General features: G+C 33.9%; 2 protein-coding genes across 2 annotated transcripts in view; one reads left to right on the forward strand and one right to left on the reverse strand.

The window, feature by feature from the left end:
- The window catches only part of PTPRZ1 (protein tyrosine phosphatase receptor type Z1), an 89,383-nt gene extending 67,557 nt beyond the window's left edge, over positions 1-21,826 (forward strand). Inside the window, exons 16-31 of the mRNA XM_029285440.1 lie at positions 1,868-1,953; positions 3,930-3,950; positions 4,083-4,179; positions 4,798-4,880; positions 6,407-6,541; positions 7,257-7,391; positions 7,590-7,753; positions 8,107-8,242; positions 10,831-10,977; positions 12,450-12,543; positions 13,386-13,459; positions 15,226-15,354; positions 15,921-16,067; positions 18,008-18,150; positions 19,377-19,512; positions 20,122-21,826. Of these exons, the coding sequence (XP_029141273.1) occupies positions 1,868-1,953; positions 3,930-3,950; positions 4,083-4,179; positions 4,798-4,880; positions 6,407-6,541; positions 7,257-7,391; positions 7,590-7,753; positions 8,107-8,242; positions 10,831-10,977; positions 12,450-12,543; positions 13,386-13,459; positions 15,226-15,354; positions 15,921-16,067; positions 18,008-18,150; positions 19,377-19,512; positions 20,122-20,262 (1,868 nt within the window). The 3' untranslated portion in view covers positions 20,263-21,826. The remainder of the gene's footprint in view (positions 1-1,867; positions 1,954-3,929; positions 3,951-4,082; positions 4,180-4,797; positions 4,881-6,406; positions 6,542-7,256; positions 7,392-7,589; positions 7,754-8,106; positions 8,243-10,830; positions 10,978-12,449; positions 12,544-13,385; positions 13,460-15,225; positions 15,355-15,920; positions 16,068-18,007; positions 18,151-19,376; positions 19,513-20,121) is intronic.
- Positions 21,827-25,141: 3,315 nt separating this feature from the next.
- Positions 25,142-26,912, reverse strand: part of AASS (aminoadipate-semialdehyde synthase) — a 46,503-nt gene continuing 44,732 nt past the window's right edge. Inside the window, exon 25 of the mRNA XM_015822862.1 lies at positions 25,142-26,524. Coding sequence (XP_015678348.1) covers positions 26,406-26,524 — 119 coding nt within the window. The 3' untranslated portion in view covers positions 25,142-26,405. The remainder of the gene's footprint in view (positions 26,525-26,912) is intronic.

Below are 26,912 nucleotides of genomic sequence, written 5' to 3' on the forward strand. Positions count from 1 at the left end.
CAGATGGATCCTAATAGAAAACAGCAAATTATTGTTAGCTGGAGCTTTAAAAAGTTATTTAACTTAAATAAGGGAACATCTGCTGACATAAATAGAATTTTTTTTCAATATTTACTCATCATTTGAAATTACATATGAACAACATGCAAAGCAACCTATTGGTCATATTGGGGGGGAGATTAGTCCAATATCTTATTTCTAATAAGATAATCACATTAGCCCTCCAAAAAACATACAAGAAACTCAAGAATAATCAGCCAGATCCTTTAAACATTTTTATGGAAAAATGCCATTCAGACACAAAGCTAATTAACCTTTTTTGGCTTTAATAAGTTGAGGACCTGAAAAATGTGTAGGTATGTCCCTGAAGTTATTATTATTTATTTAGAAAATATATATGGCTACCCATTTAATATACAGATTTCATCCAGCTAAAAACAGTCAACAAAAACAATTAAATAAAATCTTTATAATATATAATATGTATCTTATCTGTTGGGTGGAACACCCGGTCTAGCAAATATAAATCAGTCTGTTCTGCTTTTCGCTCCAATCTAGGAGCATGTTTTGCAGGCAGATGTCACATACTGTGAATACTGTAAATTCAAAAACAAATTGGCTGACAAAGCTGATGAGAGCTAAAGAGCTTGAAATAGCTATACTAGTCTCCCACTAACTCTTTGTCAGCAAAAAAAAAATGAATTTATATAATATTTATGTCTCTATAAAACAAACAGAAAGCTTAATTCAAAATTAAACTTAATACAATTAAGGCACACTTAACAAATTCACCAGAAAATATATCGGGCTCATGTATCATCGAGCCCAAAGGCTGGGGAGAAAAGCCAAGTCTTAACTGCCTTTTGGAAGGTCAAGAAAGTTGGAGACCTCCAGATCTTAAGAGGCTGCTCCTTAGGGCGACTCTGCAACAGAGAAGACTCCTAATTCCTCAAGATAGCATTATTTAATAGAAGGACCTGAAGCACACTCTGCCTATCAGATCTGGTGGGAAGAGATTAATATTTTTTACATTATCATTTTGTAAAACTTTGGATATATGAAACCAGTGAGACTGTCAGCTCTAAATCTCAAGGGAACATTTTCACACAGTGAGGTGCTTTGGAGTTAAAACTGGTTAGTTTTGAGTGAACCAATGATTGTTATCACCAGAATTACATTTTGAATAAATCTTACGGTTTTCTATTTTTCCTGAAAATCTGTCACTCAGTCCTTCATAAAGTTATACAAGTTGCGCTGAATATTTACTTAAATAGTGTTATTCCCATGGATAATGATTATCAGCCAAAAAAGTACACAATATGTATAAAATATGTATGTTAAAATAATAATTAATTTAAATTTTTTATTTTAAATGTTAATAGAGTCACAGAAATTCATAAGAAGCTAATGTGGGATTAGTCAGATAAATATTTTTGATATTTAGAGTCAGATTTTTTAAAGTTAAAAAGAAAGACTAAAGAACTCTGGCTGGAGTTGATTCTCCCAAAAAGTAGAAACTAGTGAAATAAGGCATTCAGTTGCAATGTGGTTATTCTAGTTTTCAGGAGAAACCAATCAATCTTGGACCAATAATTAAACATACATAGTTTGCTGATGTATATTTTATCCTAGAACAGATGTCCTTAGATAAATGTGTACATTGTGTGGCTTCAAGAACAATTTTCTATGTTCCATTGGTGCATTTCAGTCATGGAGAGATCCATCTTCTGACATGTTTATGAAGGAACTGATGAAGACTTGATTAACTTTTACTGTTCAAAAATAATAACTTAAAATAAATAGTTATTTACATTATTTACATTTCTTCTTCCCCACCCATCGCCCCTTTTCTCAATTTACCTTTAAGACGATGTTGGAGCAATCCCAACAAAACATTTTCCAAAACATGTTGCAGATTTGCATGCCAGTAATGGATTTGCTGAAGAATTTGAGGTACGAACTATTATTCCTTCAAAATTAAAGGCACAGTTGAAAGAATATTCATAGGTGAAAAAAGATCAGATTTTGTGAAATTAAAAGAATGAAATGTGGAATGTCCATATTTATATATGGAAAAAGGCATACTGTATTTAATTTCAGCCATTTATGACAAGCACAGAGTGTATTGGGTATACAGCAATGATCAAGTTGAGTGTATAAATAGTTTTTCATCTTAACATTTTCAGAACGTAAGTTTCTATACGAAAAGAATATCTAGGCCTGTGTGGAGTTGAACCACACTTTTAATTACTATAGTAGAAAACTGTAGTAATAAGGCTGCAAAAAAGTGCACATAAGAACTAACTAAAAAAAGTGCAAGAAACTATATTTGAGCTTTTTCTGCACTCCACATGAAGCATTTGAAGAGGAAGTTTTATTCTGACAGTCCACAGTAATAAGTTTGAGATCACCCCATCTCAAACTTATTATTGTTCTGTATTCCCATTTCACATGTTATACATTTCATAGGTGTGAGGTTCATGGATGAGGACTGGGCTAAAAAATCACACATTCCTAACTGCACTAGGTCAGGGGTAGGCAACCTTGGCTCTTTTATGACTCGTGGACTTCAACTCCCAGAATTCCTGAGCCAGTCTGGCTCAGGAATTCTGGGAGTTGAAGTCCACGAGTCATAAAAGAGCCAAGGTTGCCTATCCCTGCACTAGGTGTTAAACGTGAACTCAGTTGAACTCTTTCATTTGACATAGTTGAATTGCCCTCTGTGTTTAAATACAGTTCTCTTTTAGATCCACAGTACTGTAGTTTAAACCTCTTAATTTTTCTTCTGCCCTTTCTCCTTTTTCAGTGGACTTCTCATTCTGTACTTTATACTCTTGGAGCTGAGCAGTTGTTGGGTTTTGACATAACTGGCATGTTTCACCTGAGAACTGCTGCTTCTGACCTTAATTGTGAATAATAAATATGAAAGTAAAATGGTTTTGTTCACTATACCTAGAGTGTGCTCTGAGTACAATAACAGAATAATACATTGAATTTTACCTTATTCAGTTTCACGTCTTTTATTTATGAAACTCCCAGTGTGTGTTTGGTGGTTAATTTCATAAGAACACATGTATGCACCACCAGTGCTTTTTTTGTAAAAAAAAAAAAAAAAAGGTGCTGGAACTCACACACGTCATACAAGCTGCCTTGCCTACTCTATAAGGTTCCATCCAAAAAAGGTGCCAGAACTCTGTTCTGGGTTTCTATGACAAAAAAAACCCTGTGCACCACTGATTTTAGTAAATCTCCTCTAGAAAGCAATGCATGAATAGTATTGATATACTATACTATACTATACTATACTATACTATACTATACTATACTATACTATACTATACTATACTATACTATACTATACTATACTATACTATACTATACTATACTATACTATACTATACATTGAAAACATTAAATGTTATCCCATTAGATATCTAATTTCTGTGTTTTGCATCAATGAAATAGAAATTTAACTTCATTTGCAGTTCATATATTTTATCCGTTCTATGCATGATTTATTATTTGCATGTTTTAATGGAAACATTGCCATTAATATTTTTATTTGCAAAACAAGTTTGCATTTACAAGCCACTTTCTGTTGAAGACAATACTACTGATTTTTTTTAATTTTTACACATTATGCATTGAAACAGCAACCTATGATTTAAGATAGCAAAATGATGTATTTCCATTGACTTCAATGAACATTGTATTATATATCTAGGTAGTAAAATTATGTTTTGAAATGATTTTAATTGCATGCCTTACATTGGAAATACTCAGCAATGTTCAATTATCAACATGTATATATCTATATATGTGTATCTCATAACCATAATTGCTTTCCATTGTATTTGTAATATATAAACATTCATTTTTGTGCTGTGAAATTTGATTTATTTTTATTTTTGCATTCATTCCTTCATTAGACACTGAAAGAGTTTTATCAGGTAAGGAATTATTTAAACAAATCTTATTTTAGTAAAGAAATAGTGGCAACATATGGATATTTGGCGGGGTGGGGCCACGTATGCAAATATAAATGTGTATTCAGCAGCATGTTTCTATTTTCTTTTTTTCAGGAAATCCAGAGTTGCACAATAGATCTAGGTATTACATCAGACAGTTCTAATCATCCAGATAACAAGAATAAGAATAGATACATAAATATTGTTGCCTGTAAGTAATTATACATATTATTTATTGTAAACAGTAATATAAATAGCAAGGTGCCTGAAAAATTCTAGCAGTCCACACATCCTAAAGTTGTTAGCGTTAAGAAATATGATATAAATTAGCTGCTATACTTCTATGTAATTGTAGAAGCCCTCTTCACTATTTGCTAGAGAAGGAAGCTAAGGTATAAACTTGAAACAGGTAACTATACTGTGTTTGGGTGCTGATTTTTTTAATTCATAACATCTTGGTTTCAATGATAATGCATGTATAAGTCAATATGTACAGAACAGAAAGCAACCACATTCCTCTCTAGAGACCCCAAGGAATCTGTTTCTCTAGGAATAGTGTGGACTATCTACAAAAGGAGTATTTCATTAAAAACTCACATAGAAGCTTTCATGTATAGCAAAACGCTCTACCAAAAGCAATTACACTCTCTCTTCGTGTCCTGTATATTTTTATTTTAGTTTGTTTTCACCTTATTGTATTATGTCTAGTAACCGTAGGATAGTGGATGCACTATAAATAATTTCTGATTTTTTTAATTAGTTCACTGCTAAGAAAAACTATTATTCCTGTTGCTAAAACATTTTTATTTTCACTTTCTTTCCAATGTAGATGATCATAGCAGAGTTAAACTTACCCAACTTGCAGACAAGGATGGAAAACTTACTGACTATATTAATGCCAATTATGTTGATGTAAGTTTGCATCTTCCCACATACGGTTCTTTTATTTTTGTTTATTCACCATTCTATGTGAGTTTTGACCTTGGATTCCAGAAAGATTTGCTCTTTTCCAGCACTAGAAACAATAAGAAACTGGAGAGAAGTATACCAGGTTGCTGAGAAAAAGGGAAAAGAGACCCAGCTGAGAGCTTAAGTCACAGAATCAATGAAATAAATTAAGAACATTTAAGAAAAATTATTATTTGGAGCAGTGTTTTTCTGCTGGCTGGGGGAATTATGGGAGTTGAAGTCTATACCTCTTAAAGTTGCCAAGTTTAAGAAACATTGCTTTAGAGAATATTTGTCGAGGAAGGGGGAGAGCTCTTACATCTTTATCCCATTCTTTGTATAAAAGAATATGCACCTCTCCACAATCTGATAAGTTAACCTTAAAAACAGATCCAAAGCTGCCATTAAGTATATACAGGATTCATTGATACAGTGGCATCTGCAAAAACTATAGTGACACCCTAATGACATTCAAAAATGAAGTCATCACACAAATGCTGCCATTGTATATTTTCAACCTGATGTCTGGTCCATGTATGAGACTTGTGTTTTGTGCTATTTATGCCTGCTACATAATTATTTTTATACATTCAGTCTCAAAAGTGGTGTTTGTGGACAGCCTTATACATTTTGAAGTAATTCCTTGAATATTAGCTCCAGATTAGGTCCCAGCTACTAAAAGTTGGATTTCTTTTTCTTTCTTTCTTTCTTTCTTTCTTTCTTTCTTTCTTTCTTTCTTTCTTTCTTTCTTTCTTTCCTTCTTTCCTTCTTTCCTTCTTTCTTTCTTTCTTTCTTTCTTTCTTCTGTTTTCTTTCTTCTCTCTCTCTCTCTCTCTCTCTCTCTCTCTCTCTCTCTCTCTGTCTGTCTGTCTCTCTCTCTTTCCTTTCTTTCCTCTCTTTGTCTCTCTTTCTTCCTTTCATCTGTCCTGTTTAATATAAGTTATATATTGGTGTTTACCTCATGTGTCAAATAGCAGTTGGTTAGGAAATGGAACAAATTTACATAAAATATTGGTCTCTCACATACTAATTCACATTATTCCCTTTTGAAAAAAGTGTGTAAAAGGAGGAGAGAACCAATCATCGATCCAGTTCCACCTGAAAGTCTGAGAAATCTATGCTAAGTAATATTTAACATTTCATCCTCCAAGAAAAAAAGTGTAATTTTTATTTCTCATTTTGTAAAAAATGAATATACTTCTAGAGTATTGCCTGAAACTAAATGTCAATGTTGCGACAAACTGAACTGAAGCCATTTTTCATTTTGTCTTCATTGCCACAGTTTAGTTTAGAGATTTTAGATGAAGGAGAGGAAGGGGGGGGGATGTTACGTTTCTTAGTTAGCCATAACGATACCTCTGTGTGAGAATCAGGTCAGTCCTGATAAGAGTTTTGGTGGGCTGAAAAGCTGGAAGGAGAGCCCGCGTTATAAAGAGGACCCATATGTCACTGTCCTATTATAAACTGTCTTCTTTGCTTTGTTTCCTGCAGGGCTACAACAGACCAAAAGCTTATATTGCAGCCCAAGGGCCTTTAAAATCAACAGCAGAAGATTTCTGGAGAATGATATGGGAACATAATGTGGAAGTCATTGTAATGATAACCAACCTTGTTGAGAAAGGACGGGTATAAACCTCTTAGTTAATATTCTTTACCTTTATATGTTGCATGAACTTCTCAATAAAGCTATTAATTGAATGCTTTCTAATGATAAACTCATTAGAAAGCAGCTTCATTTTAAATAAACACACATATGTTTGAAATACAAAACTCTCTTGAAAATGACCCATAACCATGGAAGACCTAATACTAGTATGGAGCAATCATTTGTTCAATTAACATAAGTCATTAGAAAACCTGAGCTGTTCAAATTCAGTTGAGAAGGGATTTTTTTTATCTGCGCATAATAAAATCCTCTCTCTAGCTTTCAAAAGTGATAACTGCATTTCCAGGAACCTTGAAGGTAGAAGTCTGGATTTGATCTGATTATCATCTATATTGGTGAACTCCATAATTCTACAAAATTAATGAAAATATTGAAGAAAGTTGGAAAGAAAAAAATAATCCTTGATTGAAAGTAATTTAGTTTAGTACTATTTTTCAAATGTGATTGGCCATTTCCATGCCTAGCATTCCAACTATATCCATTCAAATCAGATAAAATATTTTAAAATTTCAAAGTTTGGGGGGAAATAATAGCTTTCTCAGACACTTTATACAGTGTAGTCATTTAGCAGTAGAGATATTTAAATACACATGCCCGGACAGTTTACTAGTTAAAATAATGCTTTATTTTAAAGCTTCCTTTCCATATTAACAATGTATATTTCTTGGCTGCCAGAGAAAATGTGACCAGTACTGGCCTGCTGATGGCAGTGAAGAATATGGAAACTTTCTGGTGACACAAAAGAGCATTCATGTTCTTGCCTATTACACTGTGAGGAATTTCACTATCAGGAACACCAAAGTGAAAAAGGTAGATAATCCAGTTGGCTGTTGCTTATGTTTTTGATTTTGTTGGGATCTGCTGATTTTGCTTTGTATTGTATTGTATTGTATTGTATAATATCATACTCATTTTGTACATTGCCAAAGTCACAAACTTGAGATGTGGCTTTATAAATCTATAAAATAAATATAAATGCTGTGATTTAATTTTTATTCTATGTTATAGGGCTCGCAAAAAGGAAGGTCAAGTGGTCGTTTAGTTTCTCAGTATCATTATACTCAGTGGCCTGACATGGGTGTTCCTGAGTATACGTTGCCAGTGCTGACATTTGTTCGAAAGGCATCCTATGCTAAAAGACATGCTGTAGGTCCTGTGGTGGTTCATTGCAGGTCTGTAGCTTTCACCTTTCATTTGTTAGATGTATATCCCACTTTTTCCGTTTTAATTATTAGGAAAAACATAATGAACCTCTCCATAAGCAAGCTATATTTTCTTATGTTTTCAATTCAAGTGAACTTCAATCTGCTTTATAACTTGGCTTTCTCATTTAGGTTTCACTTTAACAAAGCAGATTTTGCATCATAAAGTGTAAAATGATGTTTTCAACTGTTTATAAGATGTATCAAGCCCTTTTTTCTGTGGGTAGCTCCTGAATAACAGATTGTGAATGAACAGATCTAAATAGTTGTATTAATGCTTTTTCTCAGATTTAGATATATTCTTCACTTTTAATGTTTAACAGTGCTGGTGTTGGAAGGACAGGCACATACATAGTATTAGACAGCATGCTCCAGCAAATTCAACATGAAGGGACTGTCAACATATTTGGATTCTTGAAGCATATACGAACACAAAGGAATTATTTGGTGCAGACAGAGGTAAGAAAAAGGTTTGCCTTGAATTAGGTTGTCCATGTTGTATCATGAAAACTCACAAAGGTAACTTTTTAAATGGATTTAAAAGAAGCAAATCAAAATACTCTATTGTTCCAATACCAGTTATAGAGCCCAGTTATAAAATGGCTCCCCTGACCCACAAAAACACAGGCAACATTCCACCTGAAAGCTGATTAGTTCTGAAAAAGAGATATATAGATAGTCATTAACTTATGGCCAGATACATGGGGACCATTTGAGGTTACAATGGCTGCCCTGCAGTCACATGATTGCATTTTGACCATTTGGCAATTTACAGCCATTTGCAGCATCCCATGGTCACTTGACCATGAATTATAGCACTTTTTCCCGGAAACCAATTTTACTTCCAGTTTCCAGTAAAACAAGGGCCATTGGATATAATGGGTTCACTTAATGACTGCCATAAAAAGGTCATAAAATCAGGCATGGTAATGTGGTGATTCACTGAATGACTGCCATATCTTATGTCCATAATTCTAGGCACAATTATTGTTGTTAGTCAAGGACTACCTGTAATCTTTTCAGTGTATTAGAGAAATATATTAAATAAATTAATTAAAATCTATTCTATCACAGAAAAATGGCATGTGCACATTTTACTTGTGGGCTTCATTCACATTTTACATTGCAGTGGCATGCACATGATGTGGGCAAAAAAGAAGATGGCATCCACACTGGTGCTATTGAAGTTCCACCTGATTTTATATGTGCTGATCACACCTCTGGGGCCATCCTTGAATTTTTTACGATACTCTATTGGTACCGCTGCTGCCTTGGAACAAGAAGCCAGTTGTACAGAAAAAAGGGTCTTATGAATCTGGCTATGTGTCATTTGGGAACTCCAAAATGAAATAATGCACTGGAGCGGTATTTTAAAAGCTATTATAAGGGAAGTGTAGAAAAGGCCTAAATCATTTTATAAGATAAAATCAATATCAGCTCCCTGATTTTTGCCCTGCAACTATAATAATTAGAAGAAATCCGAAATGTGCTTACATGGACAGGAGCATTAAACTGATCTTTCTTGGCACTTTTTATAATACATTACTTTTATAATGTTTCCATATCACATCTTACTTTTTATAAGAACTTTTTATGCTTCTGATCTAAATCTAAAACTAAAAATTTGTCATGCAGATCAGTTCTGGGATGGATTTAAAATATAGCACTGTTCAAAATATTCTTATATACCTGGAAATATATGTGTGTGAAAATAGCATACCGTGTTTTCCCCCAAATAAGACCCGGTCTTATTTTTTTTGCCTCCAAAAGAGTCACCAGGTCTTGTTTTGAGGGGGTGTATTTTCCATTCACCTCGCGGCAGCAGAATCAACAGCCCCACCCAGCTAGCCCACTTCTTCTGCGGCCAAAGGAGCAGCCTCATTCTGCAGCTGAGTACGGAGCTACAGCCTGCATTTCACCATCAGAGGCCTTTCCGAAAGGCCTCTGATGGTGAAATGCAGGCCAGGGGACGCCACAGAAGAAGTGAGCCAGTGAGGAGAGGCAGGTGTCAATCCATGGGAGGCCTGGTAAGTGGGTGCAGGGCATGTGGGGCAGCTCCCCACCCCCACCCTAACTTGATTTTTAGGCGTGTGCCTCGCCCCAAAACTAGGGCTTATTTTGGGGGTAGGATTTTTATTAGGTGCACCCCAAAAATCAAGCTAGGGCTTATCTTTGGGGGTAAGTCTTACTTTCGGGGAAACACGGTAGTAATTAAAGATAATTCACAATGAGCACAATTGGGACTAGAATTTCCATTGTTTATCAAGGTGGTTGTTAAGTGAGTTGTGTCTGATTTTATCACCTTTTATGCTACAGTTCTTAAGTGAATCATTGCAGTTGTTAAGTGCAGTGATTAAGCAAATCCAGCTTCCCCTATATTGCCTTTGCTTGTTGAAGCTGGTTGAAAGATCACAAGAGGCAATTGCATGACTCGGGGATATGCAACCATCGTAAATACGTATCAGTTTCCAAGTGTCCAATTTTTGATCATTTGGCCATGGGGATGCTGCAGTGGTTATAAGTGCGAGAAATGTTTGTAAGTCTTTTTTTTAGTGCAGTCGTAATTTTAAATGGTCACTAAATGATTGGTTGTAAACCGAGGACTACCTACACTGATGTTATGAATGGTATACCTTCCTTTCTTATTTGCTTACATACTAGAGATCTGTAGGTGTTGATTTGACTGGACCTCATACTAAATCCTCAAGATCTATGGGGAACTCAGCAGTTGAGTGTGTAGTCCAAACATAGGAATGTACATATGACTGACACGTTCTAACAAGAATGAAACATTATACACGTTATAGTTTTTTGTTGTCTATTAGTGATTAGTAATGAATAAAATCATGGTAATGTACCAATATCTATAATTATTGTAATTGTAGAAAATATGTTTCTGACTTTGGAATAAAATGTGTATAATCATTAAAGGGATCAATTCTGTTTTGTTGAATAGTTCATTGTAGAACATAGTCTAAATTAACTGGCATTGAATCATTTTAAATATTAATGCTATGACCAAGACTATTTCTTCATGTTGTAAACAGGAACAGTACATCTTCATTCATGATGCACTTGTGGAAGCCATATTAAGCAAAGAAACAGAAGTACCTGAAAGTCACATTCATGCCTATGTGAATTCGCTCTTAATACCAGGACCAATGGGAAAGACAAGATTAGAGAAACAGTTCAAGGTGAGGCTGTTTGGATTTCAAAAAGTCAAAGACAAAATTGGCAATTCTGCCTCAGCTGTTTCCTCAGCTGTGTTGCAATGCTGCCATGTGAAGCATGCAAGTTTATTTACCTCTAATTATGGGACCTGGCATTTTGTTCTGTGCCTTCTGCATGCTAATGTCATTGTGCATCAGTTGGGCAGCTATATAAATTTGTTTAATAAGTAAATAATAAATAATAAAATTAAACTAAGTTCACACTACTTGTCAGCCATAAAGAAATACTCTAGGCTTTTGCCGCTTGACATTTTGACTCACTGAAATCATAGGACCATTACCGTACGTTTCTGGGATCTGCAGATTAAGGAGCAAATGACAAAATGTCTGTTATGATTTTATAATACAATTGATATGACTTATACAGATGTGTACAACATTGGGATGCAAGAGAAAACTCTTTGCATTTTGCATTTTGGGTTTGCATTTTGACATCATGTTTTGTCATTTTTCCATTATTGCAGTTGCAAGGCCTAGCAGGAATAAAATGGAGCTTGCTTATGAAAAATAATAATAATAGCCTCGATGTATGTGGCAATGAATATAGTTGACAGTAAGCAGTATCCTTATGGATACATCATGTCCCAGTTGCTGCTATAGAACCCAGATAATGATATTTAATCCTCATCAACTGCTTTGAATCTTAAACTGCACGACTAATTACAAAACCTCTTTCACTGAGGGCCAGTTAAGTCTAGTGATTAAAGCACCAGGCTAGAAACTGAGAGTTCATGAGTTCTAGGCCCACCTTAGACATGAAAGCATATGTTGACTTTAGGCCAGTCATTCTCTCTCAGCCCAACTCACTTCACTGGCTTGTTGTGGGGAAAATAGGAGAAGGAAGGAGCATTGGCTGCCTTGAGTTATTTATAAAAATACCAAAGGCAGAATATAAATAAATTTGTTGTATTTTGGAATTCCATCATTAACCTATTTTACTTTTTCATAGATGAATGTTTATTATAACTTGAGATTTAGAAAAAATTATAGATGGCTGGACAGAACCTTTTATATGGTCCCTAGGAGTATCCTGGTAGCTAGGGAACTGAATGTAGGTCAATAGCTTTTATGCAGAAGCATTGCAATCATGTTAAAGGCAATAGACCTTAACTATTCTGAGATAAGAGGATAAAGAGAAACATGCATTGCCTACTTAAAGCAACCCTTCATATTATTATGATTCATTGCAAAGTCAGCCAGATGTTCAGATTGGGCTTGGCATTTTTATTCATCTATCAAGTTCTTCCCAAGGATCTGGGATAGACAGATGTGGATATTGATAGTGTTAAAGGTATCGTCGCAGGATGTAGTCTGTTCTGAATAAAGCTGCCTTTTGTAATTGACCGATGGTAATTTTGTCAATGCTGATGGCATTCAAGTGGTACTACAGTTGTTTATTTATTATTAATATTATTATTATGTGTGTATTTATTCAGCTTCTGAACCTATCTAATATACAGCAATGTGATTATTCTACTGCATTGAAACAGTGCAACAGAGAAAAGAACAGGACTTCATCTATAATTCCTGGTAGGTTTGTCAAAAACAAAATTCACTGAATATAATACAAAATTAAGACTGATTTTGTTGCAGTTATTATTAATATACCAGAAGTATACCAGTATAAAGAAAGTTTGGGAAAAACAAACTTGCTGTTTTGCACTTTCTCTTTTTAATATTTGTGGCCAATTCTGAAGTTAGCTATGCAGTATACTAAAAATTGTGGTAAGTAGTGATTTACATTAACTTTTGGTATTTCGTTGTATAAGTCTACACAAATATAATTCAAAATGAATAAGATGGATGAACCTCGAAATAGCAATGCATTTGTGAAAGACTGTACGTTTCAGATGATCAGACCATCCCAAACCCTCTCTTTTCAGTTTTGTATTTCATGCAGTTTTAGAAGAAAGAAAGAGAGAGAGAGAGAGAGAGAGGAAAGAAAGAAAGAAAGAAAGAAAGAAAGAAAGAAAGAAAGAAAGAAAGAAAGAAAGAAAGAAAGAAAGAAAGAAAGAGATTCCTTCTCATAATTTACAGACCTTTCACACTTTATTAAATGGAAGAGGAGCAATTTACCATAACTTCATCTGAAGGAATAAAATGTATGGGTCCAATGTACAAATGATCCAAAATGTATCATTTGCTTAGATAGAAGAAGAAAGAAAGAAAGGCCCCATTATTCTTCCAGATCTTATGAAACTAGGCGTCTCAGTAAAATAACTACAATAGATACAGCTGCAGATATGTAGCTCCTTTGTTAATAGCAGGTGCTCCTCCAGTTTCTCTGATTTGGAGAATTTTAAAATATATGTCAGAAAATGGTTGGTGTTTGGCACCACACTCCCCAATAAATTCTTATCTTTGTGTTACAGTGGAAAGATCTAGAGTTGGTATTTCATCATTGTCTGGTGAGGGCACTGATTACATTAATGCTTCCTATATTTTGGTGAGTTACCTTGTAAATCACACTGCAGTTTGAATTGATCTACACATTGGTGTCAGTTTTCTGAGGAACTTCCTTTGTGTCAGCCAAGACCTGCCCATTTGACCAAACAAAGTAGCAGTGGGCCTAGAAGGGCAAGGAGAACATCAAGGGCTGCAATTATCTTGTGTGAATTGTGCCATCCCTAGGTTGAGCCAATTGGCATAAATACATGTATAATCAAGTAAAATGTAAGGACCAGCACTATATTACACAATATCTGGCTTTAATATGATGATGTAGCTTTCTTTAAGTTGAAGAGTTATTCAGAAATCCATGCCAGTCCTTAAGGTTAGGAAACAGGAGCTATTTATAGCTGCTGATGAGAGTTTAATATTTATTTGTAGCTTTTTAAACCGTCCCAACCCCAGGATGGAGTAATTGCAGCTTCAAGCAATCCCCTCCCCTCCAGTTCTCACTGATTACAGACTGAAAGGACACAGAGGCCAGGGACTGCAGGCTCATATTGGGTTCCTTTAAATGAAAGGCATCATCTTTGGGGACCTTAATTCACCTATTTTGTAACTTTTGGAAGGAAAACAATGCTAAGTAATCGGTACCACTGAAAATCCATGTTGCAATCTGAATGTATTCCGTGGGTCAGTATTAAAAAAGGAAAAAATATAAAAACAAATATAATAAAAGGAAAAGTATCACAAAAACACATTTTGTTATATATATAAAACAATACTTCAGACTAATTTTTAACACAAAGATCTCAACCGAGTTTTGTCATTTCTGCCATCTTTTTTGTTGTGTTGTTGCTTCCTTATTTTTAAATGCTTTTAACAATCTGTACAGTGAAGAGGGGGGAGTAAGATTACTATACTATACTATACTATACTATACTATACTATACTATACTATACTATACTATACTATACTATACTATACTATACTATACTATACTATACTATACTATACTATACTATACTATACTAACTGAAGAGAAAAAAGTGGAAAAAATCCCTAGAAAATAAGATGGAAATTAAAAACCTATAAGCAGCTAAAAGGAGTTAAAAGTAAACCACAAAAAACAAAGGCACAAATTATTTATCATTCTAATTGAATATATAAATAGACAATTTAAAGTGTATTTACAGAGAATTAGTAAAATTATACTATATCAACATTTTTAGATCAATTTTGAGCAATGAATTAAATACAGAATCGTGGTGTAGGTACTGTTAAACTACTGCGGTTATTTTTGCCAAGATTTACCAGGTCTTTCACTTTATCCCCAATAGCTCTGCTTTATATGATTCAATTAATATTCTGCTTCAAGTGCATGAAGAAAAATAACTTTTTGGATGAGAAGCAAAATGTCTTCAAGGAAAAACAAAGAAAGTCAAATTGCCTTTTGAAAAAGTATCTTTGGAATAACTTTTAGACAAAAATTAACATACTCGCTCTCAAAGAAATGAAAATGATTGAATATTTTCCTTGCCAATATAACCATTAAAAAACACCCCTAAACTATGTAGTTATAAAACAGGTCAAGGAAAAGGTTGAACAAGAAACCCTCTTAAGTGTTTCTTCAGTAGTCTGGGGTCTATGCACTGGTTTAATATTTCATCTTCTGGAGGAATCTTTTTGCTTTTAATAAAATTATGCTGTTTCTGATGCTTCTAAGAAACAGCACAATCCTATTAAAAGGAAGAGCACTCCTTATAAGAAACACATGCTTACAAGAAACAGGGTGTCCTTAATTTAATTTGTATTCTTTACAGGGTTATTATCAAAGTAATGAATTCATTATTACCCAACATCCTTTGCTACACACTATCAAAGATTTCTGGAAAATGATATGGGATCACAATGCTCAAATAATTGTTATGCTCCCTGATAGTCAGAATATGGTAAGATTAAATGCTTTGCTTCATATCAGCATTTTTATTACTTACTAGAGTTGTTAATCACGAAACAGAATCTCATCGCTTTAATGATTAGTGAACTCGATGTTAAAAATAAGAAAATTATATAAAAACTACTTTTCTCATTACTAATATCTTAATGAAGACATGGGAAATAGTCTTTTGGGCATAATAGGGATAATAAAATAAAATACTTAAAGTGATGGAATTCTGGAAAGATAGTATCTTTCTACCATAAGAATAGAGATAGGAAATTATTGCCTGGCATGTATTATCATGATAACTTTGTTTAAAAGTTGGTATTTACAGTATTCTTTAAAATGCACTGAAGAATTACTGATTTTCTTAACAAAACCATGACAATGTCTTTTAAAACATATTTTAAAAATCTTGATTCTACTCATAAAGTTTAAGGTCATCATGATTACTGATCCATTTTAGAATGTGCAATTAAATTACGTCGTGGTTAGTTTGTTAAAATAACCATTACTTTTCTTCATAGCAAATCTGAAAGTTTTTTTTTTCTTTTTCTTTTCTTTTCCTTTTAGCAGGCAGAAGATGAATTTGTCTACTGGCCTAACAAAGAAGATCCTATAAATTGTGAGAGCTTTAAAGTCAGCCTGATTTCAGAAGAGCATAAGTGTTTATCCAATGAAGAGAAACTCATAATCCAGGATTTCATTTTGGAAGCTACACAAGTATACTTGCTCTCCTATTATACAATAGAGTATTACTGTCATCTGAATTCAGACTCAACTCAGATGATTGTTTTGCTTTTATGGGGGGATTACAATAGCTTGCTTTCTAGCCCTGTAATTTATATTTTTGTAATTCCAAGTGTCATAATTAAATATGCCATAGTAAGACATAAAGTAAAGCCATAAATATAATTATTCCTTTTTGGTTGGAATATTCTTAAAGTGTTTATCCATAACAACCAAAACAACCATTTTATACATGTTCTGAGATTTGGATTATTGATATATAGAGATATAAAGAAAATGATTAAAGTTAAAATCTTCATGGAAAACATTTCTAAGCTAGTACATATGTATATATAGTTTTATGAAGAACTTTTAAACATTTTGGAGGCTCTAATTTTTATTTAACTTTGCCATTGAATGTTATCAGAAATTCATGTAGTCTTGCTGATATGCAAGAGTCTGAGTGAATAAGTCACATTGATGCTTGTTTCGTTTATTTCATACATTATGAAATTTCATTTCATTCCATTCAGAAACATTTTATACAATATGTGGTGAACAAGTATGAAGAAGTAATTGTTTCCATTTATTAAGTATCTGGTTATAATACCTTGCAACCATATTTATTTATTTACTTATTAGATTTTATTGCACCTTCATCACCTTATAAGTAACTCAAGGCAGTGAATTAACACTTAATTAATTGATTAGTATGCTTCTTATAATTATTAGTTCTTTATATTCCTCTATCAGAGTAATGGCCATTACTCCATGCCAAGCTGTTTCAGCTCAATAACATTTCAGAATTTTCTAGCGTGAGCAGCTCATTTCACAATCTGTCAAAATATTAGTACAAGGTTTAGGTTTTGATTTGACCTGGTCATTCCAAGCAAATCTTGAATATTTTTAATCCATTTTGTGTAGACCTGTTTGCATATTAGTAATTTGCTTCTTAACCCACTCGTTCTTCAGCTTCTTTAGTTAATTGTTATTGTCCTGATTTTCTCATTTACAATTCTCTGACACAAAGCAGAGAATTTAGTTCCTTAAATGATGACCAAGTGTCCAGTTCCCAAGGCAGCAAAACAACAACCATGACACTATTTCCATGCTTCATAGTTGGTATGAAAGTCTTACTGTAAAATGCAGAATTTGGCTTCCAGAAGGCATAACAATATCAAAGTACACCAAATGTGGGCATGTTTGATTCATCTCTCCATAAAACATTTCTCCATAGAGACACTTTTTAATAACTGAGATAAGCAATCGTCTTGGCAAGCAATGGTTTTTGCAAAGCAAAAAAAGGATTATAGTTCTCTTGATGTTGTTCTCGGTTTCTTTGTAACTTTCTGGACAATTTTATATTACATTTTTTTTATTCATTTTAACAAGATGGCTACGCTTGGGAAAAATTTACTGTTTTTCCAAACATTCTCCATTTTAAGAGTATGTCTCTCTGACCAGAGTTTTAGAAATAGTTTTGTAATCTTTTCCTGATTGAAAGGCATCAGTGACTTTTTTATCCAGGTTTTCAAATGTTAATTTCAGAGGTATTATGACTTGCCTTTAGAATTTGCATGATGAGAATTTCACTTGAATGAGCTAAAAATTTATATAAGACAGAGTTGACTCAGGTCACTCCTGTTTTCTTAAAGGAATATAGATTGACTGGCACATTGTGTGTAGGATTATTTGTTCATGAATGAACATGTCCCAAACATTTGAGGAGGCGGTTGAGGTTTTTATATATCATCAGTAAGTCTAATACGTTTAGTGGTAAAGATATGTAACCATTCAGAAAATCCTAAAGGGGGAAAGTTTCTTTTCACAGAACTGTGGAAAATTTTCAAGTGAAACATGTTTTTTAGTTGTATTGATTCACTTGTTTCAAAAATATGAATCAATTAAATGCACTATTTTTTTTAATCTTTGAGGATGATTACGTTCTTGAAGTGAGGCATTTTCAGTGTCCAAAATGGCCAAATCCAGATAGCCCTATTAGTAAAACATTTGAACTTATAAGCATCATAAAAGAAGAAACTTCCAACAGAGATGGTCCTATGATTGTGCATGATGAGTAAGTATTAATTCAATTTAAATAGTTAAGTTGGCATCTCTATGTTTTGTACAGTATCTGTGATTTATAAAAGTCATATTTATAGGAAGAAATTGGAACCAAATTTCTCTTCCACTTAAAAATTGCCAGTATTCAATATCTCTTAATAATAATGCCTTCTTGACTCCTCTCTTGACTCTGCCAGTAGTTCAATATATGGCATCTATGGGAACTGTCCATCGAGTAAAACAATTTAAAGAGTGTATGGAAAAGAATTAGCAACACTTTAATAGAATAAAAATATCATTATAAGTAAAAGATAATGCAAAAGCAATGACTAATAATTTCATACTATTCAGTCATTGCTGTGTCAGGAAAAAATTAAACAGGAATATTTTTTATTTTTATTTACTTATTATTTGCATTATTATTTATTTGCATCCTGCCTTTATTATTTTTACAAATAACTCAAGGTGGTGAGCATATCTTGAGTTCCTCCTCCTATTTTCCCCACAACAACAACCCTGTGAGGAGGGTTGGACTGAGAGAGAGTGACTGGCCCAAAGTGATTCCTGGCTAAAGAAGGACTAGAACTCACGGCCTCCCACTTTCTTGTCAGGTGCCCTAACACTATCTTCTATAATTTAAGACAATGAAGTGTATTTACATGGTCTATTGCAATATTTGCACATTTAAAACAGCATGCATACAAAGCTACTTAAAAGGATAATAATAAAATATGTAGTAGCACAGAAAAGTTAACTGTTATGTCAACACAAAGACATTAATTAAGCTTCAAAATAAACATACAAGAAATTATTTTGAAAAATAGGAAAAAAGAATAAAAGAAAGCTGGTAGAACAACAAGCATAGTTTTGGAGTAGAAGGCAAGAGATTTATTGGATTATAATGACCCAATTGTTAAAAGATCCAAAAGTAGTGTGCATACATCATTTTTTTATATTTTTATGTTTCATAAAAACTGCAACAATCAAGCAGGTCAAGTTGTAACTAAGGGTGCTCTTAAATAAGAGAATGTGAACCCTTTAATATGTTTTTTTTAGTGGATATGCCCATCTAATGGTGAGTAGAACGAGTAGTTGTTCATAAATAAACCACATTTGATTGATTCTCTACCCTTATAGGAAGTCCTAAATGGCATTTTTATTGAGCAGTTGTGTATTTAATCAAAATGTAGAGCATATCCTTTTTCTAGATGTACATTCGTGTATTTTTTTTTCCATAAGGCATGGAGGCGTGACAGCGGGTACTTTCTGTGCTTTAACAACACTTATGCATCAATTAGAAAATGAAAATTGTGTGGATGTTTATCATGTAGCTAAGATGATCAATTTGATGAGACCTGGTGTCTTCACAGATATTGTAAGTAGACAAGAATTACTCTGCATAATAAAACTGCATTCTTTGTGGGGTGAAATTCCATTCCCAAAGAGATAAAATCTCATTTTAAGTATTTAAAATAGCAGGTCTGGTATTGCTTCATATTGGCAACAATTAATTTGGCAATTACCTGGCCATGGATATACTTGATCTACAACTCAGGAACAGCTACTTTTACCATTTTGAATATGTCACTTTATATTTTCTCCCTACCATCACCTAGGCCAGGGGTAGGCAACCTTGGCTCTTTTATGACTCGTGGACTTCAACTCCCAGAATTCCTGAGGCTCAGGAATTCTGGGAGTTGAAGTCCACGAGTCATAAAAGAGCCAAGGTTGCCTACCCCTGACCTAGGCACTATTCTCCGGGGTTGACAAATTGAAGGACAAATGGACAAATTGAAGGACAAATTGAAGGACAAAAGACCTAGGCACTATTCTCCGGGGTTGACGAATTGAAGGACAAATTGAAGGACAAATGCGGTTGCTTGTTTCTTACTGTCTGGTCACTGAATGTGCTATTAGTGATTCTTGTAATCCATACAAGCCACACTAATGTCCCATCATTTTCTACCCATCCACAATCTTTTAGGACCATTACCAGTTTTTGTACAAAACTGTCCTCAGTCTCGTTAGTTCAAGACAAGAAGAAAATCCCTCGATATCCATCGACAGTAATGGCTCAGCTTTACCAGATGGCAGTGCAGCGGAGAGCTTGGAATCATTAGTTTGACTTCAATCAAAATATGACAGAGCAATTATCCAGAGCTGGAAATATTTCCTTTTTTTACATGGGGCAGGGTGATGTCCAGCTATTAGATAATCTTTTTTTTATTTCATTTGGTTTGAATAAACACTTCTTGCAAATGCATTAACAATGTGTGCCTTTTTGAAAAAAAAATCTCGTAATGCATTTTGTTATGTTTGAACTAATTTTACTGAACTCTGCAGTTTCTAAGAATGACATTGTAGTCTTTTACAGTATTAGTTTTTAATTTTTGTGGTTACATTTTCACTTAAATTTATCATAACTATAGATGCTGAAGTTTTCAGCACAACACACGTTTTAGAATCCAATTCCCTGTTATTTATAGCACCTAATACCATTTGTTAGAAATTTAACTTTTAATATGGTAGATGTAAATATATTCTCTGTAATATTCAACATTTTAAGATTTTGGTAGGCATTTAGTAGAGCTGATACTTATTGTAAATATTTCTAGAGTGGATTCCATGGATCAAATTTATATTTATAATTGTAGATTTTTATATTTTACTACAAAGTCAGTTTTCTAGTTCTGTGTAATTGCATTGTTAAAATAATGTAGTCCATTACCTATTCTTAATTTTAGTAGCTTCTGATATATTATCATGCATCCTAAATGGTAACTATCTCTGCATGTATTTTTAACTTTTGTGGGAAATTGAAATATACTTGTTTTGAAATATGAAGTTTCTATGAAAATAACGTCTGTACTAAGCATTGTTTCAATGGTTTTTATCCACAGCATTGGAAAAATGAGTATCAATATTTCAGCTTGTACTAAATACTTGGCAAAAATAAAATCTGCCTCATCACTCTTAAAGACCTCCGTTGTACCTTCAGAGATGCCTTTTCATTTTTCAGCAGCAAAATATTGGCAAGATAAGAAAATGTTCACAGGCCTTAATATTTAGGATTAAATTTGGCACTCAAATTCTCCAAGTTGTTACTGTTTTTTAAGGACTATGGACATCGTAACATCTATGCAAGGTCTTTCCCTATAAAAGGCAAGTAAGATGACTCTCTATTATTCAATAAGACATCTTACTGTTACTAGGGGGGGTTTAGATGGTGTTATTTTCCTTGTTGCTTTCATTTTTTTTACTACAGGTAGTTTTTAACTTACGATTGGGATTGGAATTTCAGTTGCTAAACAATGTGGTTAAATGAGTCATCACATGACTGGATCTTTCATTACAAAATCAGGCAACATGCTAAATAAGTGCATCCTGTAAAAGAGGCCAAGGCTATGGATATATAAGCTTATCCATTAAGATTTGACATTCATTTTAACATTGCAGCAACTTTACCAATCCTCATTAATTGTGAACAAAAAATCAATTCATGATCCATAGAAGGATTCCTTTTAGTGAACAAGCCACTCTGTGGGTAACTGTACTTTTCTTTTTAACCAAACTTGAGTGATCTCAGAAGCTAAGGAGATTTAGTTGAGGTTAATACTTTACTAATGACTGCAGTCATCAGAAATTGAGATCTTCAAACAGAAGGCCTTATGGGACCTTTGACAGATGCCTTATCCTTAAAAGAATTCAAAACATTTCTACATGTAGCTCTAATGCTTCTTTGCACTAACTGTACATAAACTATATTATAATAATAAAGCAGTATGAACACTTTCGAGTATGTGAAGAATTGCTCCTATAGCTTTACTCTAAAGATGCTCACACACATGAAAATCAAACATTTTTATTTTGTATGGCAGGATAGCAAAAGCACCAGATTCTTTAAACCCAATGTAACAGATTACCCTCCACTTTATCTGCAAGAAAGTAATTTTCAAAACAATACAAATCACAAAATAGTGTCTCACAAGCACATTTTTTATGTCAATGACTCTGGATTTAGTTAGGCAATTTCTTGTCCCTTTCCGATACTGTAAACTGAAAACCATATAAAACTAAAGCTTCCATGATAATCTTTTTATTTGAGGAGCAGAAAAGAGTAAAGATCTGAATCAAATCTGGATTACCTGAAACAAAATTTCAAGTAATCCAGAAATAATTCAGACTTTCAAAGCCCCAAAACAGTCTGTCTAGGAATCAGGAAGACTAGTCCCACGTTCTATGTTGCAAAGGGCAGGTTTAAGATTTTTTCTCTGCAGTTCTCTTGAACAGGTTATGCCTTTTTCCCTGAGTGAAGTCTAAACTTGTACATCATCCCTCCTGAAACTCTACTGATACATTTACTCACTTCTTGGTTTCCTTATTCTCCCACTTCAATCAGAATAGAACTGGAAGGAACCTTGGAGGTCTACTAGTCCAGCCCCCTGCTCAAGTAGGAGACCCTATATCATTTCAGACAAGTGGCTCTCCAATCTCATCTTAAAAATCTCAAGTGATGAAGCACCCACAATGTCTGAAGGCAAGTTGTTCCACTGATTAATTCTCCTCACTGTTAGGAAGTTTCTCCTTAATTCCTGGTTGCTTCTCTCTTTGATCAGTTTCCAACCATTGTTTCTTGTCTTGCTCTCTGTGCTTTGGAAAATAAATTAACCCCTCCTCCTTGTGGCAGCCTCTCAAATACTGGAATACTGCTATCATGTCCCCCCTAGTCCTTCTTTTCTCTAGACTGGCCATTCCCAAATCCTGCAACCAATCTTCATATGTTTTAGTCTCCACGCCTTTAATCATCTTAATTGCTCTTCTTTGCACTTTTTCCAAAGTCTCAACATACTACTAGATGCAGTATTCCAGATGTGGCCTTACTAAGGCTTTATAAAGCGATACTAATACTTCACATGATTTTAATTCTATGCCTCTGTTTATACAATCAAGGATTGTATTAGCGTTTTTGGCTGCTGCTGCACACTGCTGACTCATGTTTAAGTAATCGTCCACTAGGACTCCAAAGTACCTCTCACAGTTACTGTTTTTGAGCCAGGTTTTGCCTAATCTGTACTTGTACCTTTGGTTTTTCCTGCCCAAGTGTAAAACCTTGCTTTTTTCCACATTAAATATCATTTTGTTGGATAGGGCCCATTGTTCAAGCCTGCCAAAATCGTTTTGGATTCTAAGCTTGTCTTCTGGGGTGTTGGCTCTTCCTTCCAGCTTGGTGTCATTTGCAAATTAGATGAGATCCCCTTCTATTCCCTTATCTAAGTCATTTATGAAGATATTGAAGAGTACTGGGCCTAAGGCGGAACCTTGTGGTACCCCACTGCTTACTTCCCTCCATGTTGATGTAGTACCATTAAGGACTACTTGTTGAGTACAGTTTATCAGCCAATTACAAATCCATCTGGTGGTGATGCTGTCTATCACATATTTTTCTAGCTTACCACAAAGTAGGTTGTGGTCTACTTTGTCAAATGCCTTGCTGAAGTCTAAATGTACTATGTCCACAGCATTTTGCTGGTCTAGTAATTTAGTCACTTTGTTAAAAAATGAAATATGATGGCTTGACATGATCTGTTTTTAACAAACCTGTGCTGGCTACTAGTTATTTGTTTCTAGATGTTCACAGATCTGTATTTTGATTATTTTTTCCAGTATCTTCCCAGGTATTGATGTTAAACTGATTGATCTGTAGTTTCCTAGGTCTGTTTTTTTTTCCCCTTTTTTGAAGATGGGAACTACATCAGCTCTTTTTCCAATCCCAATGATACAATGGTTCTGAGATAACATATGCCAGTTCCTTAAGAACTCTGGGATGTAATCCATCAGGTCCTGGTGATTTATATATATCAAGGTCAGACAGGTATTCTCTTACCATTTTCTTACTTATTTTAATTTTTATTTCTAGTCCATCTTTTACAGTTATGTTTTGGTAGGTTGGTCTATAGTTTCTTTTTGTGTGAAGACTGATGCAAAGAATGAGTTAAGCAGCTCTGCTGCATGAGCCATAGAAATGCATAGTAACACAGCTTTATGATTTAACCTTTTCAGATTTATTTTATAACAGAAGGTTTTATGTTATGGGGATTGTACAAACTGAGGCATGTTGTTGTGAAATTAGGTGGCAAACTGTTTGCAGGCCAGCAGCCATCAAAAAATTTTCTGAAAAATTTGCTAAGTGTAAATGAAACAATTCCACTATCTTCCAGTGAATATTTTGTATTCACTTTTCCTACTTCTCAGTGAGCAGAGAAAGAACACTGGACATTGTGTTAAAAAAAATAAACAATTTCAGATAGCAATTATCTTTTGTTAACATAAGTGAGCATCAAAAAAATGAAATTAGGGATATTAATGCTGTAATCATATAGATACTAAAGCTCTGATACAATTGTATATATACATTAAATTTCATGGCTACAGTGGAATTTACTCTTTAGTAAATGTGCACAGGATTATACAATATTAAAAATTGCTCTGACCTAATACATCAAAATATCAGGGGGCCATATGTAAATTTAGTATTTGCAGATTTAACCAATTCCAAAAATACTAAGAAAGGAGCCAGAGCTACCACTCATTGTATCTTGGAATTAAAACTCCTGGAAAAATTATGTTGGCATTAGTTTAACTATCTGAATGGTCAACAGTGTCTGGCTGCAGATGTCAGTGGAAACTCCACATTTTTCCCATCCGTACTTCCGAATTCTGTCCACGTTATTTTTCCTCCCTGGGATAAAAAAAAAAAAAACCCACACCTTTCTCTATTTGAGAATGGTTTTAAGGAAAACATCCCAGTTTCCTCTCTATGCAGTAAAACAGATAATTCATATTACTTGTGTGACACTGGTCTGAAAGTCCATTAAAGAACAAGAACAGATTTTTATATGTATCAGATATCTACCTAATATATTGTTTCTCTCCAATATTGAACCATGTAAGGACCTTACAAGACACTGCAGAATATTCTGTCTTCAAAATAATGTAAATAAATAAACTAATTGGCAACTTTATATAGCACTTCAGAATTTAGAAGTCGTCCAATATATAAAACAAAATTTCAAGGAATATAACAATTGGCAAATTTAAAGCAAAGTAGATCTTTTTTCCTCCACAATAGGATTTTCAGCATATATTATAGAAATGTCTAGAACAATCATATCCTCAATACATAAAAATGCCACTGATTAATTTCTAGAAATTAAAAGTGCAACTGGAAAATAGTTTTCCCTTTGGCTATAAAAATCATATCTCCATTACAGCTGTATCAGTTTTATGACATTCAAAAAACTGTTCATACATTCTAAGAATATGGGAAGCTGCAGTCCCAATACCTTTGGAGGGTAACCAGGTTAGGAAAGGCTGGTCTATTGCACATTAACATCTCCTTTTTAGGAGAAGGTCTTCAAAGTTCCAGTGACAGATCTTTTCCAATTCTGTTAACTGTAGCCTTTAACTGGAAATACCTAGACTGAGCTAACTCAACAATATGATGTAAGTTTTAAGAAAGCCAAACTACTTTTGACTCTATAGTTATCATTCAAGGAATAAGTGTAGATACTCATCAAGCATATGGATCAAATCACAAAGTGATTACAAACATGGCTCATGGAAAAATGAATTACCCCTTATACATTCTTAAAAGACCAATGATATAACAAAACTTAACATAACCGTATCTGGGTGAAGTAGGAGCTTTTGAAAACCAATAGTTTGGGCACTTAGATCATAAACTTCTTCATTTCTAATAAAGAGCAAATCATTCTAAATTTAGAATGTTTCAAAAATTCATTTTAAATACTGTACTAGAAAATAGTCTTAACATTCACCATATGCAGCAATTTTGCAGCCTTTAGGAAACAATGAAAAATACCTTTGTACAGCCTTTAAGAGCCTTGCCTCATGTATAAAAATCCTACATTTCTGAAGAAAAATACTATGCCATACTATGATAAATATTGGAATAAGTACACAAATAGAACAGCTTACTTAGAAGTCATTGAGACTTGCTTCCAAATAAGTTTGTTGGGACTGTAGCCTTTAATAAACCCAATTCGATAGGATAATCTCATGTGAAAACCTAAACCAAAGGCTAGAGGTTTTCAAGATAATAGAAACGCTGTTGCTCTTCTGTTCATTTCAATGGGTTCAGCACAGAAGACTTTTCAACTGAAGGTATCCATGACAGATTTTCAAGCTTCAATTTGTGCATATTAGAAACTCAGTGGATGGGTGGCTAAGAGGAACGTGAGGTCTGCCTTATTGCCTGATAACACTCTGCGTTGTGTAGGCAATGCCTTCTGCTTGAATATGCTTGAGTATTGGTCCATATATATCCTTTGTCAATGGGACAATCATACCTTTGTTGTTAATTTCACCTGAAATACAAAATAAGAAATAGCTTATTATTTGAACAAATTTTAGAGGGGCCTAACAGCATAATATAAAATTTCATTTAGGAAAGTGTAAGTACTCATTTAATAAAAAAATACAATGGCATTCTACTTGCAGTTAAGGCTTGCGTCTTTACTTATTCTTGAAAAATTACTGCGTGTTAATTTCAAGTGAACAATTCACTTCCTTTCACTCAGAGAAAGAGAGGTGAAAGAAAAATTAAAATGGGGAACATACTAGGAATAGGAGAATAGGACCGTTATGGGAAGTTACTCCAGACATATTTCTAGGTTAGAACAACAGAACATATCTTAACAAAATGTCACTGGATGTAACTGAAGCCCTTTAAAATAAGTAGCTGGGCACTGAGGC

Source organism: Protobothrops mucrosquamatus, unplaced genomic scaffold (genome assembly GCF_001527695.2).
Source record: "Protobothrops mucrosquamatus isolate PMUCROS unplaced genomic scaffold, P.Mucros_1.0 scaffold1705, whole genome shotgun sequence".
NCBI classification, from domain to species: Eukaryota; Metazoa; Chordata; class Lepidosauria; order Squamata; family Viperidae; genus Protobothrops; species Protobothrops mucrosquamatus.